The sequence below is a fragment of the Macaca nemestrina genome, chromosome 18, assembly GCF_043159975.1.
Source record: "Macaca nemestrina isolate mMacNem1 chromosome 18, mMacNem.hap1, whole genome shotgun sequence".
Taxonomy (NCBI): domain Eukaryota; kingdom Metazoa; phylum Chordata; class Mammalia; order Primates; family Cercopithecidae; genus Macaca; species Macaca nemestrina.
Genome location: NC_092142.1, coordinates 68,429,043 through 68,446,255, shown reverse-complemented (window position 1 = coordinate 68,446,255; position 17,213 = coordinate 68,429,043). Strand labels below are relative to the sequence as shown.

Genomic DNA, 17,213 nt, shown 5'->3' with positions numbered 1-17,213 from the left:
TCTTGGCTCATTCTTGGGTTAGAGGCCATGGATCAGGGCTAGGGGCAGGGGTGACAATTGAGAAGTGCAGTGAGCTTCCTTTAAAAATTGGGACAGACACAGAAAGCAGGACTAGTACTTCCTGGTTATACACTTTTTTTGTAAAAATGAATTAACGTCTCACCAACCAGTGTGTAGATTTAAGTGTCTGCCAGGCGGGGTGGCTCACGCCTGTAATCTCAGCACTTTGGGAGGGTGGGGCGGGTGAATCACGAGGTCAGGAGTTCAAGAACAGCCTGGCCAAGATGGTGAAACCCTGTCTCTACTAAAAATACAGAAATTAGCCAGGCGTGGTGGCAAGCGCCTGTAATCCCAGCTACTCATGTAGCCAAGGCAGAGAATTGCTTGAACCCAAGAGGCGGAGGTAGCAGTGAGCCAGGATCATGCCACTGCACTCCAGCCTGGGCGACAGAACAAGACTCAAAGGATGATTCTGACTGTAGAGTTTTCTTTTTTTTTCTGTCTCAAAAAAAAAAAAAAGTGTCAGCTTTGTCAAGAGGTGAAGGAACTCCAGTTTTATTTATTCTTTGTTTTTTTTTTTTTTTAAAGATAGAGACGGGGGTCTCACTGTGTTGCCCAGGCTGGTCTCAAATTCCTGGTCTCAGGCAATCCTTCTGCCTTGGCCTCCCAAAGTGTGGGATCACAGTTGTGAGCCACAGTACCCAGCCAAACTCCGGTTTTAGTTAAATTGTTTCACCTTTTTTTTTTTTTTTGAGACGGAGTCTCGCTATGTCGCCCAGGCTGGAGTGCAGTGGCCGGATCTCAGCTCACTGCAAGCTCCGCCTCCCGGGTTCACGCCATTCTCCTGCCTCAGCCTCCCGAGTAGCTGGGACTACAGGCGCCCGCCACCTCGCCCGGCTACTTTTTGTATTTTTTAGTAGAGACGGGGTTTCACCGTGTTAGCCAGGATGGTCTTGATCTCCTGACCTCGTGATCCGCCCGTCTCGGCCTCCCCAAGTGCTGGGATTACAGGCTTGAGCCACCGCGCCCGGCCCCGTTTCACCTCATTTTTATGCTGAGTTTTCTAAAGTAGGTATTCTTGCTAAACAGAGTCCTCAAAATCAAACTATACAAGTAATAGGAAGTCCAGTAGCTTTTTAGAGAAAATGTGTTGTAAATGGCAGTTAAATGAACCCAGGAAAGACCCGTTCTTCCCTATGGCTTTCTTTGAGGCCCCATGAGGCCAAGCAGAAGCAAACTGGCTCTAGGTGCAGCCTGACTTTGAAAAGGAATCCCGGCCGGGCTTGGTGGCTCATGCCGGTAATCCCAGTACTTTGGGAGGCCAAGGCGGGCAGATCACCTGAGGTCAGGAGTTCAAGACCAGCCTGACCAACATGGCGAAACCTTGTTTTTACTAAAAATACAGAAACTAACTGGGCGTGGTGGTTGGCGCCTGTAATTCCAGCTACTTCGGAGGCTGAGGCAGGAGAATCGCTCGAACCTGTGAGGCAGAGGTTGCAGTGGGCTGAGATCTTGCCACTCTACTCCAGCCTGGCGACAGAGACTCCGTCTCAAAAAAAAAAAAAAAGGGAATCCCAACCAGGTACTGGTGCAAGGTCAGAGATGCGGCCAATGGGGAGATTGGTAGAAAGCTCATTGCTACGGAAAACATAGGTCTTTAGGAAAATTAGAATTCAGTGAGCCTCCTTTCATTTGGATAATGTTCAGAAGCTCTTGCAGGGGGCTATGGTGACATTTTGATGCTTATAGTCTGAGGTTAACGCCTTTGTGGTGGGCACTGGTAGCAATAAAATGCAAATTTTATTGCATTTCCAGTAAAATCTCCTCCACTTCCAGCAGGAAGCACTCACAAAAAACACATGTACACGTCAATATTATGAGCTAATCAAAGTTTTAGAAATCACCTTCCACAGTGAAAGCCAGTGTAGGCAGAAGGTTTAGAACAGAATCCCCAGGTAGAGAAGTGAATTTCAGAGCATTTCAGGGAGGAAACTCCTCTGCATGTGTCAGCATGTTTAACATGGATGATGGCAGGTTGTGTGCTGGCAGCGAGTCTGAGGCCACTGTCCAAGGTTCAGCACCAGTGGTTCCTGTTGCTGGTCATGGAGAGAGAGAAGTGGAAAGACAGGTGTCTTTACGCTCTAACTAGAGCACAGGGATGGACCATAGCCACACTAACCTTTCTTAACCCCTAGTATTTGTTAAGGTGTTTAAGCAGTAGGAATGAGGAAACAAATTTCTGATTCAAGTAAATGTAACTAGAAGTTAAAAATTTAAAAACGTGTAAGCTCACTAAAGTGAAGCTTTGTAGACACGGTTCATTTCCTGGGGGCTTGGGGTACATAACCAAGAACTTAAACGAGTGCCCCCAAGCCACGAAGATCCCAGCTGCTGTGCTTGAGGGGTAACCCGTCAGCACTGGAGCCAAGTCTTGGAGCTACTGGTCCAAAGTTAGCTCACTTCTGCAGAGGCTTCGAACCAGAGCGAAGAAACGGCCCAATGCAAGGCCAGTGTGAGCCAAGAGCTGGCCATGTAATCAGTTCTGGCCCAGCCAGGTTTGAAAGGTAGAGAGGTACTGGGTTTTGGCGAAGGAAGCTTGGAACAAAGCCCTTTTCCCAGGCTACAAGCTTCATTTACTAGGCCAGGTCTTTCTGTGTGAATGTGCTTTGAGTTAGGTCTGTTCATATGCATGGGGTAAACGTGGGACAGCCTCTGCAGCTTCACTGCCTGCCGGACACATGTCCGGGGCTGCCAGCTCTGGGCCCTTGGTGTCTGTTGGGGGTCACAAACTGAAATGGCCACAGGGGCTATCTGGGCAGGCAACACAGATGAGTGGGGAGGGGCCCCTTTCTGCACAGAGCAGCCTCTACTCAGTGGCCACGGACAGGCTGCCTGCCCCATGAGGATGCAGGCCCAACATAGCCTAATTTGATCTTCTAGAAGTCAGAATTCTGAATTTTTATGTCAACTTTCAATTTTTAAATGTTAGCGGCAGACCAAACACAGCTGTAGGACGGGTCTGGCACGCAGGGCTCTCCTTTGCAGTCTCTGATCTGCAGGCCGAACAACGGCGAGAACTATCTGGATCCCAAACACCCCCAGCCAAACTTCTGAGGCCTTAAGGGGAGGCGGCCTTGCACACCTGACTGGAGAACAGGCCTGAGAACCGCAGCGTTCCTGTTTCCTGCTCTGCTTTAGAAGAGAGAGCAGAGAGAAAACCAGAGGGTCTTTTAATTGGAGGTAAGGGTGGTCCTTCAGAGTCCCAGGCAAGAGTCAAAGATGAGATCACTCGGGTGGCTCAAGAAGGGAAAAGGATTTATTAGACTATTTCCAGGACAGGGACCCAGGGGCAGTGGCTGGGTTCAGTGTTCTCACGCTCAGGAAGAAAAGGCAGTGAACACCTGCCTGACTGCCTTCCCCTGATCTGAACGACACCATCTCCTCCCCCAAGGAAGACACAGCCCTGGATGTGAACCTAGGAGGGTGGGGAATGGCTTATGTCACTCAGTCTTTGAGGCAGAGCTTGGGCTGGGGTTGCAGGGGCATCAGCCAATCTGCTCTCAAGGAGCAAAACTTGGGCGTAAAAGGAATGGGCAGTGGAGCTAGCCAACTGTCTGGAGGTCTGGGTGACCTCGCAGCATGGCTGCTCCCCCCGCCCCCCACTCCTTGATACTTCCAGGTGATTTTATTTTTATTTATAAACAAGACGAAAATCCAAGCAGCATTAATTTAGGGGAACAAAAGATGGAAAAAAAAGGGGGGGCAGAAGGAGCTGGTGAGCATCCAGGAGAGGAGGAAGTAGGAAGAGCCAGTGTCCACCGTGTGCCCCAGGGCAGTGGAGTGTCTGTGGCTGCCAGGCTCTTCCTTCTGGCTCCCTGGCAGGCGGCCAAACAGCAGAGGGGACTCTGTAGTGACTTTGGGACAAGCCCTGGAGCCCTGTCTGGCTGCTGACACAGGGAGTGCCTGCATTTGCCCCCATCAACCTCCCACCTTCACCATCGCCCAAGTGAAGCAGCTTTTAACTCTCCTGCCCAAAGTCCTCTGAGAATTTCTTCACTTTCAGGAGGTCGTCTGCATTCACCGTGGGCCGGGTGGTGGCCAGAGACCGCAGCATGTCCGACTGTGAAGGCAAGAGCATGTGCTTGAGCAGAAGCCAGGCTCCAGGTCCCCAACCTCCCCTCAGCACACAACAGGCGCAGTAGAGGGTGGGAAGAGGCCTGCCTTCAAGGCCACCCCAGAGACCTGCTTGAATCTGCCTATGGCAGGGACCCTGTTCCCTCCGGAGGCAGCTCAGATGGGCCTCCTCCTGGTCAGAATCTAAGCTCCATCATCTCATAACTGCCCTTAGGAACTGTTTTTTGGAAACGGAGTCTCACTGTTGACCAGGCTAGAGTGCAGTGGCACAATCTCGGCTCACTGTAACCTCCACCTCCTGGGTTCAAGTGATTCTCCTGCCTCAGCCTCCCGAGTAGCTGGGCTACAGGTGCATGCCACCACACATGGCTGATTTTTGTATTTTTAGTAGAGATGGGGTTTCACTATGTTGGTCAGGCTGAACTCCTGACCTCAGGTGATCTGCCTGCCTTGGCCTCCCAGAGTGCTGGGATTACAGGCATGAGCCACTGCACCCCCAGGAGCTTTCTTAACTGCACACCCCCTACATCAGCCACAAGGGCAGACACTTGCCAGAACGGCACAGGTCATAATGAGAGGACCAGGTTACAGGGGTGAGGGGCTGCCTTTGCAACTGCAGCACAGTAAGCCGTCCTGACGCATTCACTGCCTCACTGCACCACACAAGCAAAACCCATGGATTGATGTCATATTATCTGGACCTGACTTTACTTGCTAAAGAACATAAAATGCAGGCTAGGTGTGGTGGCTCATGCTTGTAATCCCAGCACTTTGGGAGGCCAAGTTGAGGATCACTTAAGCCCAGCAGTTTGAGACTGGCCTAGGCAACACAGCGAGGCCCTGTTTCTGGAAAAAAAAAAAAAAAAAGGAAAAATTAGCTGGGCATGGTGGTGTGTGCCTGTTGCTGCTACTCGGGAGGCTGAGGTGAGAAGATTGTGTGAGCTGGTGAGGTCGAGGCTGCAGTGAACCATCATTGCACCACTGCACCCAGCCTTTATATGTACAAAATGCTAATGCTGCCACCAGCATCCTGGGCCCCCACTGAGTGTAACGGCTGGCACGCCAGCTTCCCTGAGCTACAAAGGCCATTCTCAACAGCCCAAGACATAGAAGGAGAAGACTGTTTTTATTTTTGAGACAGAGTCTCGATCTGTCACCCAGGCTGGAGTGCAGCAGTGCAATCTCGGCAACCTCTGCCTCCCGACTTCAAGTGATTCTTCTGCTTCAGCCTCCTGAATAGCTGGGACTACAAGTGCACACCAGCACGCCTGGCTAATTTTCGTATTTTTAGTAGAGACACGGGGTTTCTCCATATTGGCCAGGCTGATCTCAAACTCCCAAGGTGATCCGCCCACCTTGGCCTCCCGAAGTGCTGGGATTACAGGCACGAGCCACCACACCCTGCCTGGAGAAGGCTGTTTTTATTCTGGACCCAAGCCCCCAATTTTCTGGGCTCTATGCAGCCCTCTTCCCTCCGTCAGTCACTTACCATGCAAACCACAGGCTCTAAGAGTTTGTCCCCAGGGACATCCATCCAAGTCATCTCCATGGCTCCTGGGTCCCCTGGTGAGCATGGGGTTAGGAGGTCATCGATCATCACGCTGGGGTTGGTGCGGGAGGGGCCACAGACCTGAAACCAAATGGATCTGACTGGCTGGAGCAGCTGCCCCTCAGTGTCAATGAGAGGGGCTGGACGACCCCTCCGGTCTCTAAGGAGGTCCCAAAGAGAATGCTCTGGGCCCCTAGCATCTGAGGAAGATGGGCTCCTTCAGAAATTGGGCTGGGTGGTCCAAGCAACTCATGATATGTGTGCGATTCCAGCAATCTGTAGCCCCAGTGCCTTGATGTCTTCCTCATTAACACTGTCACGTCTCACCACGAACACAGTGACATTAAAAGTGTGGTATGGTTTAGCTGTGCTCCCACCCACATCTCGAACTGTATCTCCCAGAATTCCCACATGTTGTGGGAGGGACCCAGGGGGAGGTAACTGAATCATGGGGGCTGGTCTTTCCTGTGCTATTCTAGTGATAGTGAATAAGTCTCATGAGATCTGATGGGTTTATCAGGGGTTTCCACTTTTGCTGCTTCATTTTCTCTTGCCGCCACCATGGTTCTGAGGCTTCCCCAGCCATGTGGAGCTGTAAGTCCAATTAAACCTCTTTTTCTTCCCAGTCTCGGGTATGTCTTTATCAGCAGGATGAAAATGGACTAATGCAAAGTGGTTTTCCAACTGAAGTCTGCTGCCTTGGCAAAACATTCCCCCTGTGTCCACAAGGCTCATTCCCTCACCCCTTCACCTCCTGTCTCAGGCATCACCCCAGTGCCATCTGCCCTTCTCTCCATGCCCAAGACACCTCTCTCCTAATCCTGCTCCATCCCCATCCCCCTCTGAGAAACTCACTGACTGCGCTGACTGTCTCCCCACCAAGAACGAGGGTCCAGGGTTTGTCTGTTGGTCGCTCATATCTTCCCAGCACTTAGGACAGTGCCGGGCACACGGGAGGACCCACAGCAAACACTCAGCAGAGATGTGCTGAATGAATGGACGAGTCTTCCTGGTTATTTCATATCCAGCACTTTCCAAACACTGACTTGGTGTCCACCCCGCACAACAGCACACAGTGCTGACAGAGGAGGCCGCAGCAGGGTTAAGACGGTAAAGTGGCCCTGTCCTCTGCTTTCACACACCCTGGGATGGCCACACTGCAGAAGAGCTGCAGGGAGGGGAGAGTGGGTGCAGCCCCCATGGCACTGGCCCTCCGTTCTCCAGGAAGCCTCAGACTGTTATCACCTGAGCAGCCGGGGAGCAGGACCAGGAGCTAGGGGAAAAAAATGAACATCCTGTTCTTGCTATGACATTTTCTCAGCAGTGGCCACGGGCACTCACCTTTTTGAAGTGTGTGGCCGACTGCACCTTCCTCACGGGCTGCATGAGGGAGTCCCGCACGATGATGCTGATGTCCGCACCTGAGTAGCCTTCGGTCTTCCGGGCCAGCTCGTGGATGTTTGCATCCGTGAGGTTGTGGGGAGTGCTCCCCAGATGCAACCGGAACATCTGGGCACGGGCAGCTTCCTCCGGCAAGGGGATGTAAATTCGCTTTTCAAACCTAGAAAGCCCAGCACACGGCAGGCGTTGAGAGCGGATGATGGAATGCTATTCACTGAAGGGGAGGTGCAAAGATTTGAGTGAAACGGACACACTTCATGGGCCAGTGATGCTGGCAGCACATCCTCAAAAAGCCAGCCTCACAAATGGCTCTGCTTGGCAGGCAGGTGAGAATATTCCAGGGAAAAGGGGCCAGGGCTGCACCCTGGCTGCCAGCAGCAGGCAGACCATGACCGTGGTGGGAGAAGCCTCCAGCTCTGGCTCCTCCTGGGGAAGACTCACCTCCTCCTGATGGCCGAATCTAACACCCATGGTATGTTCGTGGCTCCAAGAACCAGAGTCCCATCATTGTTATTCCCCACCCCTGTGGAGAAAGGGAGACAAACACGCAGACTCTGGACAGCTGCACGGGTCAGTTGAAACCTGGGGACAGACTCCGGGGGCTTTGCGTGTCAGCAGTTGAAGCCATCCCTGAGCCACCCACCCCTGGCAGGGTCCCAAGTGAGATTAAACCACATCTTAGTCTGGCTGTGCCATGTGAGACCTGTGGCACTGCCTGCCATGGGAGGGGTGGAGTGGCTGGCGCAGCAGAGGCCTCAGGCGCCTCCTGGGAATGGAAGTCCATCCACGGTCTGTGGGGCTGGAGCCTCTCCGTGGCTGAGGACAACCAAATCCAGCCGCAGCTCAGAATAAAGCCCAGGGTCGGCTTTAGGTGCAACAAGAACCAAGGGGGCCCTGGGCCCGGCACACACCCTGCATCTGGACCAAGAACTCCGTTTTGATCCTCCGGGCGGCCTCGCTCTCATTTTCATTTCGGGATCCGCAGAGGGAATCCACCTCGTCGATGAAGATGATGGAGGGCTTGTGCTGCCTGGCCAGCTCAAACAGGTTCTTGACCAGCCTGTGAAGGTGAGAAAGGGGGTGAGGACAAGACGCTCACATCCACGCCCGCCTGGGCTCCCGGCACTTCCCTCTTCTCACCCTTCCCACAGGGAGGCGCAGGCCACGGTCATGTCGGGATTGCAGAAAACGTGGTGGTGAGGAGCCCTCGGGCCGCACCGCACCAAGAGGAGCACACCCTGGTGTGAGCCCCGAACAGAGCCTCCATCCCAGGAGCCCCATGCACTAGCTCTGCACTTGGGACACGTCAGTCCCCTCCTTCCACGCCCGTCTCATCGCATGCAAAACAGGAGTCAGTGTGGGGAACGATGTCCCCCACACACTGCCCCAACAGGGACTGCAACCAGACCCCAAAACTATCCTCACTTCCTTTCCCTTCCCTTCTGGAGCACTTCACCGCTCCTGGGTCCCTTCCACCCTCGCCTGTCTTTGTTGGGACAGTGTCCCAGCCAGTAAGCTAGCCACGCACTGCTCTGGGTGCCTCCCTGAAAAGCAAACCACTCCTCCCGGAGGCGACTCCGCGGGCTGGGCCGCTGGGTCACTAGCAGGGCCGGGGCTGCCAGCAGAGCACAGCCTGGTGGCCGACTTACTTTTCACTCTCCCCCAGCCACTTGGACATCAGGTCTGAGGAGGATACAGAGAAGAAGGTGGAGTTGTTGGCCTCTGTTGCCACAGCTTTGGCCAAGTAGGATTTCCCCGTGCCAGGGGGTCCGAACAGCAGAATCCCCCGCCAGGGGGTGCGCTTGCCTGCAACAGAGATTCCACAGAAGTGAGGCCTCCTGACTGGAGAAAGGAATAGGAAAAGCGGAGGGTCTCGAATCCCACACACAGAGTACGAGACGGCATTCTGTGAAACGACGGACTTCAGGGGCAAACGAGTGATGGGAGCTACCTTCCCTGCTGTGCCCTGTGCTGTGACCCCATGACCTTGCACAGTGACACCATCTGTCACTGCTTCCTGATCCTGCCCACCCTGTGAGGTGATCGTCATCTCAAAGCTCCAGCCACAGCAGTGTTGTGGACACCAGCGAGCAGCCAGGCCTGGCCCTCTGTGGAACGTGGGAGCTGAGTCAACAATGACCCCCGGGTGCCTCGGAGTGCCAGCCCTGTGGAAGCCTGGAAGTTTTACATTGGGGCTTGAAATGGCTCAACTCTCACCTGTGAACAAGTGTGGGAATTTGATTGGCAAAATGACAGCTTCTTTGAGGGCCTCCTTGGCCCCCTCCAGCCCGGCCACGTCGTTCCACCGTATGTTGGGCTTCTCCATCACAACGGCACCTGCAAGAGGGAGGCCGACCCAGGCCCGGTCAAGGGACATGAGCCAGCCCAGCTGCGGACCCACGCACGTCCCCTGCCGCTGCCACCGGGCTGCGAGCCACTTACCCATCAGCTGTTCCTGCAGTTTCTTCTTCTCCGGATTATCCCCTTCACTGTCACTGTCACTGCTGGGAAAGGAGACGGAAAGTCACAAGCTGGCCCTTCAGCCTGGAACGCAGAGGTGCTCCCAGCAAGTCCAGGCTCCGCTGCCTGCACACTGGTTAAGGAATGAAGACTTCCTGGCTTAACAGTGCCGTGTGACCCACAAGCAAGTACTTCAGGGACATCTGGGCCGATGATCTCAGCAGCTCACTTCAGGAACCCCCCAGCAAGCACCCCTATAACCCACCCTGTTTCTTTGTGGAGGGGATGGGAATCAGGATGTCGGCCCTCTCCTGAAGGCCGTAAAGGAAATGTGCTTCAGCTGGACTTAAAGAGCAGCCCAGGCCGGGCGCGGTGGCTCACATCTCACACTCTGGGAGGCCACCTGCAGTGGCTCACATAGCCCAGGCGGGGTGTGGTGGCTCACCCCTGTAATCCCAGCACTCTGGGAGGCTGAGGTGGGAGGATCGCTTGAGCCCAGGAGTTTGAGACCAGCCTGGGAAACAGCGAGATCCTGTCTCTACAAAAAACAAAATTAGCTGGGCGTGGTGGCACGCACCTATGCTGCCAGCTACTTGGGAGGCAGAGGTTGCAGTTAACCAAGATCGCAGCACTGCACTCCAGCCTGGGAGACAGAGAGAAGCCCTGAGGGAAAAAACAAAAGCAGCCAGTCAAGCAACGTGGTTGCCAGAAGCTTTTTTTTTTTTTCTCTTTTTTGAGATGGAGTCTTGCTTTGTTGCCCAGGCTGGAGTGCAATGGCACAATCTCGATCTCAGCTCACTGCAACCTCCGCCTCCCGGGTTCAAGTAATTCTCTGGCCTCAGCCTCCCAAGTAGCTGGGATTACAGGCACATGCCACAGTGCCTGGCTAATTTTTTTGTATTTTTAGTAGAGACAAGTTTTACCACATTGGCCAGGTTGGTTCTGAAATCCTGACCTCAAGTGATCTGCCCGAGTCAGCCTCCCAAAGTGCTGGAATTACAGGCGTGAGCCACCGCAGCCCGCACCAGAAGCTTTTTCTAGAGACTCCGGGACAGCATGTGCCCCGACTCCAAAGCAGCCACTGCCGAACGACAGAGGAGAAGGCAAAACTGAAATCGAAAGGGAACTCCTGGGGAGAGCGCAGCCACTGCTGTCACCCCAGGGCTCCTTCCTCTCTGTATGGAATTTGTAATCCTCAGAACTTTAATCCTCCTTGGAGATCCCTGGCCTCCACCCCTGCCTCGCCAGGCCTCTCTCTCTGGGGATGGGAACGCGGTGTGGACCCTCCATCCAGGAGGCCTCGCCTCTGGTGAGACAGCTGACACCACCCACCCCTCTCCTGCCTGGGGGACCCCCTCATTTCCCCTCCCACGCCTCCGAGATACCACTAGCATTTGTGTTCAGATGACTGGGATCACCGTGGTGGGCGAATCCCGGACCTGAGGTGAGAGGCTGTGGAGAGGACCCTGGCTGGGGTTATCAGGGCCACCCGCCCTGCACTGGGGGTCCAGGCTCCAGCCTGTGAGACCTCGGCAGGGCCCCTAACCTGAGCCGGCCGCCCCACTTGTCAGAGGCAGGTGACTCTTTGACAGTCACAGCAGCTGGCACTCATTGCATGCTCTCATGTGCCAAGCTCCAAGGGCAGTGCCCGCATCATCTCACTGCTCCCTACGGCAACGCTGGGAGGGGAGTTCCACGACCTTCCCTGTTCGAAGATGTGGAGATGGCAGGCACACGGGGTCCTGGCACTAGGCTGGGAGGTGACAGAGCTGGGGTACCATCCTGAGAGGCTCTACCATCTGCACCAAGCTCCCCTTGTCCCCATGACATGTGGGTCAGACCCAATGAGACGACGAACACGGAAGTGCTCTGGGCCATGCTCCCCGAAAGCAGCTGCTGGCACTGTCATCCCTGCACTATGAGGACCATTTCCACAGGGAAGTCCAAAGTAGCATGAGCGCTAGGAATGACGGGGAGCCATGAGGAGGGGGCAGGTGCCTGCGCGGACGCTGCAGACACTCACCCCTTGCCCTCACTCTGGTTCTCTTTGACTGGTTTCTTGCCGTGTTTCTCTTTGCTTCGTAAATAATCCTTCAGCTTCTCAGCCCGGTCTAGGTACTGCACGCACTTGGCTCGAATGCTCTCCTTGGCCTTGTCGCTGTGGGCCTCATCTGTGAAAGGGAACACGGAGGGGCCCCTGTGAGGCTCCTGCATCACCCCCTCCCATCCCCTCCCCTCTGGAGCGCGGCAGCCTGAGGACCCCGCGCGACTCACACTTGATGGCGTGGAGGAAGTACTCCACCGCATGCTGGTACAGCCGCAGCGCCTCCTCGTAGTTCTTGGCTTTGTCCTCTTCTGTGGCTTTCGTCACCAGATCAATGGCTTTCTGGAAAGGCAAAGCAAACTGCTCAGCGCTTCCTTGGAGACACAGAAAGTCGCTGGGGTCACAGGCATGAGGATGGGATGTGACGAGGGATGCCGCTGGGCCTCTGGATTTATTGCTTGTGGGCCGTTTCATTGGCCTACTTTTTCAACATCGGCTAGAAAGGCCTTCAAAGGAGGCTTTAAAAGCCAGCCAGCCGTCTTCACAATAAGCTCAGACGGTTAAAAGCCACGCTCTGGATTTCAGCAAGTGGAAACCTGACCTAATATCTCAGGTCAGGGCTCAAGGGGCGAGTTCATGGGACTTTCTATTCTGCTGCCTCACGGGAAAAAGAAACAGACCCGAGCTGAGAGCCTGGCAGAAGAGACACACAGGAGCAAGAGACTGCTGGTTTGCTTAGCAAGGCGGCCAGAAACTGCACCCGGCCTCAGGGCCAGAGAAGAGCCAGCCAGAAGGAAAGTCCTGCCCGACTGCGAGTTTCCACGGGATACACTGAAAGGCCTCTCTCCGCCTCCTACTGGCTCCACGCAGCTTGCTTCTCCAGGCTGCAGAGAGAACACGGTTTCCTTCGCTGTCTAGAGTGACACCCCAGGAAGGGGCTCTTACACACAAGGCTCCACACACCAGTAGCTCCAGTAAGAAAAGTACTTGCTTGCTCCCTGCTGCCAACAGAAGGGAACTGTGTCCCTCCGGAACCTTGTAAGAGCTCTGTGTCTTTGGGAATCTCATAAATCCTGTAGGCCAGTGCCCTAGGCTGAACTGAAAGCACCTCTGTGGTTTTATTATTTTTATTTTATTTTATTTTTAAGACAGAGTCTCACTCTGTCGTCTAGGCCAGAGTGCAATGGGGCAATCTCGGCTCACTGCAACCTCCACCTCTCAGGTTCAAGCGATTCTCCTGCCTCAGCCTCCCCAGTAGCTGGGATTACAGGTGCCTACTACCACACCCGGCTAATTTTTGTATTTTTAGTAAAGACAGAGTTTCACCATGTTGGCCAGGCTGGTCTCGAACTCCTGACCTCAAGTGACCCACCTGCCTCGGCTTCCAAAGTGCTGGGATTACAGGCGTGAGCCATCGTGACCGGCCAATAAAGCACCTACATGGTTTTAAAGCCTGGTTTTAAAAACTGAAGCTTCACCAACGCCTGCAGGAAGCATGACCAGAATTCTCCTCCTCAGATCCAGCACCAGTTACCAGGCAGACAATCCCACCGCAGACCCACGGTTCCAGGCACAGCAAACAATAAACCTCCTGACTGGCTCTTGGCAGGGCCGGGGCATTTGTTCAGCCCTCTCTCATCTGCAAGGAAGAAGTCTCCGAAAGAAACACACACAGACAGCTTGACAAAACAGACAGGCTGGGGGAGGCTGGGCCGGGCTGACGTGAAATGAACTCAGCGGATTGAAGAGATGAGAAGAGGGGTGAGTGCTGGCCATTATTTTCAAGCCTCTGCTCCCTCTACTACCTACAATGAATGGCTGGGAGCCCCAAACCTTCTTGGAAATGAGCTTAGGCACAGGCTGCCCTTGACTGTCCTCTTCTGCGTGATGTTCCTTCAGATGAGACAAGAAGGCAGTGCTCCTCTCCCTGGTGGCTTCTCTTCTGCAGAACAAACACCCCCAGCACCTCGGACTTTTTCACTCTCCGTAATATCATGCTTGGGTCTGTCCTTAGAACAATACTGAAGGTGTTCTTTGTCCTACAAGGAGCAGCACTGACCCCTCCCCTCCCTCCTTCTGGAAACTCTAGTAATGCACGTAAGAGTGCGCTGGGGCTGGGCACGGTGGCTCATGCCTGTAATCCCAGCACTTTGGGATGCCAAGGCAAGCGGATCACCGGAGGTCAGGAGATCGAGACCATCCTGGCTAACACAGTGACGTACCGTCTCTACTAAACATACAAAAAGTTAGCCAGGCATGGTGATGTATGCCTGTAGTCCCAGCTACTTGGGAGGCTGAAGCAGAATTGCTTGAACCCAGGAGGTGGAGGCTGCAGAGAGCTGAGATAGCGCCAGAGTGAGAGTCCATCTCAAAAAAAAAAAAAAAAGAAAAAGAAAAAAGAGTACACTGGACTTTTCTGGCAATCACATACAGTTTTTCACACACAGGGGGTCCGAGTTTCAATGGAGAGAAACAGTTTTACAGAACAGGAGGGTAAGGTGACAAACTGCCAGCTCCGCCGCATCTCTAGTAACACATATGGCAAAAGATGAGGACAAAAAGGTGCTAACGGGGGCTGGCAAATGCTTACTGTAAAGGACCAGATGGTAAATAATTTAGGATTTGCCAGCCAATCTCTGTTGCAACAACTCTACCTTGGTGGCACAAAAGTGGCTGTAGACAGTATATCAGTAAACGAACAGGGATATGTTCCAATAAAACTTTATTTATAGACCCTGAAATGTAAATTTCATAGGATTTTCATGTGTCATGAAACACTTTTTCTCAAGTTATTTAAAAAATGTAAAACCTATGACATTATGTTAAGTCATAATGAAGGAAACCAGCCACAAAGGACCACCTATTGTATGACTCTAGTTACATAAAGTGCCCAGAATAGGCAAACCCACAGAGAAAAAAGGTAGATTAGTGGTTGCCCAGGGCTGGGAGAGAGAGGGGTTTGGGGGGAGGGGTTTCTTTTGGAGGTGATGAAAATGTTCTCAAAAGAGGTTGTGGTGATGGTCACACAACCATGAATATACTAAAAGCACTGAATTATACACTTTAAATGGGTGAGTTGCACTGGGCACAGTGGCTCACATCTATAACCCCAGCATTTTGGGAGGCCGAGGTGGGCAAATCACACTTGAAGTCAGGAGTTCGAAACCAGCCTGGCCAACATGGTGAAACCCCATCTCTACTAAAAATACAAAAAAAATATTAGCTGGGCGTGATGGTGGGTGCCTTGTAATCCCAGCTACTCGGGAGGTTGAGGCAGAAGCTGCAATGAGTTGAGATTGAACCACTGCACTCCAGCCTGGGCGACAGAATGACACTGTCTCAAAAAAAAATTAATAAAAATAAAAACATGTAACAGGTGAGTTACATAATAAGCACACAAGTTATACCATAATAAAGCTGTGTTCAGGCCAGGCCCAGTGGCTCACACCTGTAATCCCAGCACTCTCGGACGCCGAAGTGGGCAGATCACCTGAGGTCGGGAGTTCGAGACCAGCCTAGCCAACACGGTGAAACCCCGTCTCTACTAAAGATACAAAAATTAGCCAGGTGTGGTTGTGGGTGCCTGTAATCCCAGCTACTCAGGAGGCTGAGGCAGGAGAATCGCTTGAACCTGAGAGGTGGAGGCTGCAGTGAGCCGAGATCACACCACTGCACTCCAGTCTGGGAGACAGAATGAGACTCAGTCTCAAAAAAATACATTAAGAAAATAAATAGCCGGGCGCGGTGGCTCACGCCTGTAATCCCAGCACTTTGGGAGGCCGAGGCGGGTGGTTCACAAGGTCAGGAGATCGAGACCACGGTGAAACCCCGTCTCTACTAAAAATACAAAAAATTAGCCGGGCGCGGTTGTGGGCGCCTGTAGTCCCAGCTACTCGGGAGGCTGAGGCAGGAGAATGGCGTGAACCCGGGAGGCGGAGCTTGCAGTGAGCCGAGATCGCTCCACTGCACTCCAGCCTGGGCTGGGCGACAGAGCGAGACTCCGTCTCAAAAAAAAAAAAAAAAAAAAAGAAAATAAATAAATAAAGCTGTGTTTAAAACTGAAAACCATTCTTGGTTCACAGGCCATAAAAAACCTGCCTGGGCATACGGGATCTGTGGCTTCTGCTGGTGAATGGTGGGGTCTGGCTACCGACTCCATCTAATTCCTAACCTGGTACCACAACTCATTCCATGTCTGCTCCTACTTCCGCCCTCCTCCACCTTCAGGTCTCTGAATGCTACTGGAACTCTGATGTCCCTTCTTCCACGAAGTCTCCCAGGCACTTTGTCAGTTGTTACTTAATGGACACCTACTATGTGCCAGACACACGTCAGGAATGCTTTACCGTAATTATTCAATTTAAAGCCATCATCACAACAACCTAGAGGGCATTACCCCATTTTACAGACCAGGAAACTCGAGAGCCAAAGATTTAAAAACAAAAAAAAACCTAGCCCAAGGTCACTTGCTGGTGAGTGGCACAGCTGAGATTGAAACCCCGGGCTGAGGCCTGAGCATGTTGCTATCTTCTGACCCCGTAGAACTGACAGCACCTAGAGGGTGGGTCAGTCGTTCACCCAGGTGGCGACATCCCAGCACCACCCTGCAGGATCTAGGGAATGAATGAAGGGTCGATGGACGAGAAGAGGCAGTCGAAGATTGGGGAAGGGGCCAGGGCTTGTTCGAAGTGGGGCCGAGGGGCTTCCAAGACCCGGGACAGGAGAGGAGGGAGCGAGCAACGCTGTCTTAGAGCCCAGTCGGACCCCGGGCCGAGCTTCCCGACGGTGCCTGTGCGGCCTGGGTGAGGCTGCTCCCCACGGCGGTACCGGGGCGCCGGCTACACGAAGCCGCCCAGGGGCTGGGCCAGCCAGGCAGGGCAGGAGGGCCTGAGGGTAGAGACGCCACCCCGGCTCCGAGTGCGTGGAAACAGACACGGGTGGAAGCGGCGAGGGGACGGCCAGGGCGGGGTCGCGAGGCCGAGGCTGGGAGGCGCCCACCTGACCACCCGCCCGCCGCCCGGCTCTGCGGCCCGCAGGCCCCGCCGCCTTCGGCCTCCGCAGTCGGGCCGGGCCGCACCAGGTACCTGGAGGGTTGACGTTGTCATTTCATCTCCTGGGTCCGCCCCACACCCCGCGGCGCTGCTTGCGGCCTCGGTCCGGCCCCGGGGAGCCGAGGTACTGAGTCCGGCGCGGAGAGCCCGGCGGTGGGCGCTGAGCGCGGTGCGCGGGCAGGGCGGCCGCTCGCAGCGGGAGCCGAGTCCGAGGACGAGCGAGGAGCGCGGCCCAGAGCGGTCGGGCCCGAGCTGAGCGGCTGCCCCCTAGCGGCCACGGCGCGCACTGCAGGCACGACTCCCTGCCGCGGCGAGGGCAGGGGGCGGTTCGAGAGGCGGGGCGGACTGGGGGCGAGGACGGGCGGGGAGGAGGTGGGACTAGGGCGAGGCGGACAGGGGGCGGGAACGGGTGGGTGGGACAAGGCCTGGGCGGGGCCTGGCAGGACGTACGTTCTCAGGGCGGGACCAGGGGCGGAGCGGGATAGAATCCGGAAATCCTGACCTCTCTTGGAATGACAACGCCCATCGGGCGTTTTTATCCTCACAATAAAACGAATTTATCAGAGCTTTGATT

General features: G+C 54.2%; 1 protein-coding gene across 1 annotated transcript; it reads right to left on the bottom strand.

Moving 5' to 3' along the window:
- Positions 1-3,298: 3,298 nt before the first annotated feature.
- Positions 3,299-16,846, bottom strand: LOC105491359 (vacuolar protein sorting 4 homolog A). Its single transcript, XM_011757699.3, has 11 exons — positions 16,673-16,846; positions 11,819-11,930; positions 11,568-11,715; positions 9,527-9,588; positions 9,302-9,421; positions 8,734-8,890; positions 7,996-8,144; positions 7,526-7,607; positions 7,025-7,244; positions 5,624-5,764; positions 3,299-4,120 (listed from the first exon to the last, which is right to left on the bottom strand). Exons 1-11 carry the CDS (start codon positions 16,691-16,693, stop codon positions 4,019-4,021), a joined length of 1,314 nt encoding a protein of 437 aa, XP_011756001.1. The 5' UTR covers positions 16,694-16,846; the 3' UTR covers positions 3,299-4,018.
- Positions 16,847-17,213: the final 367 nt, after the last annotated feature.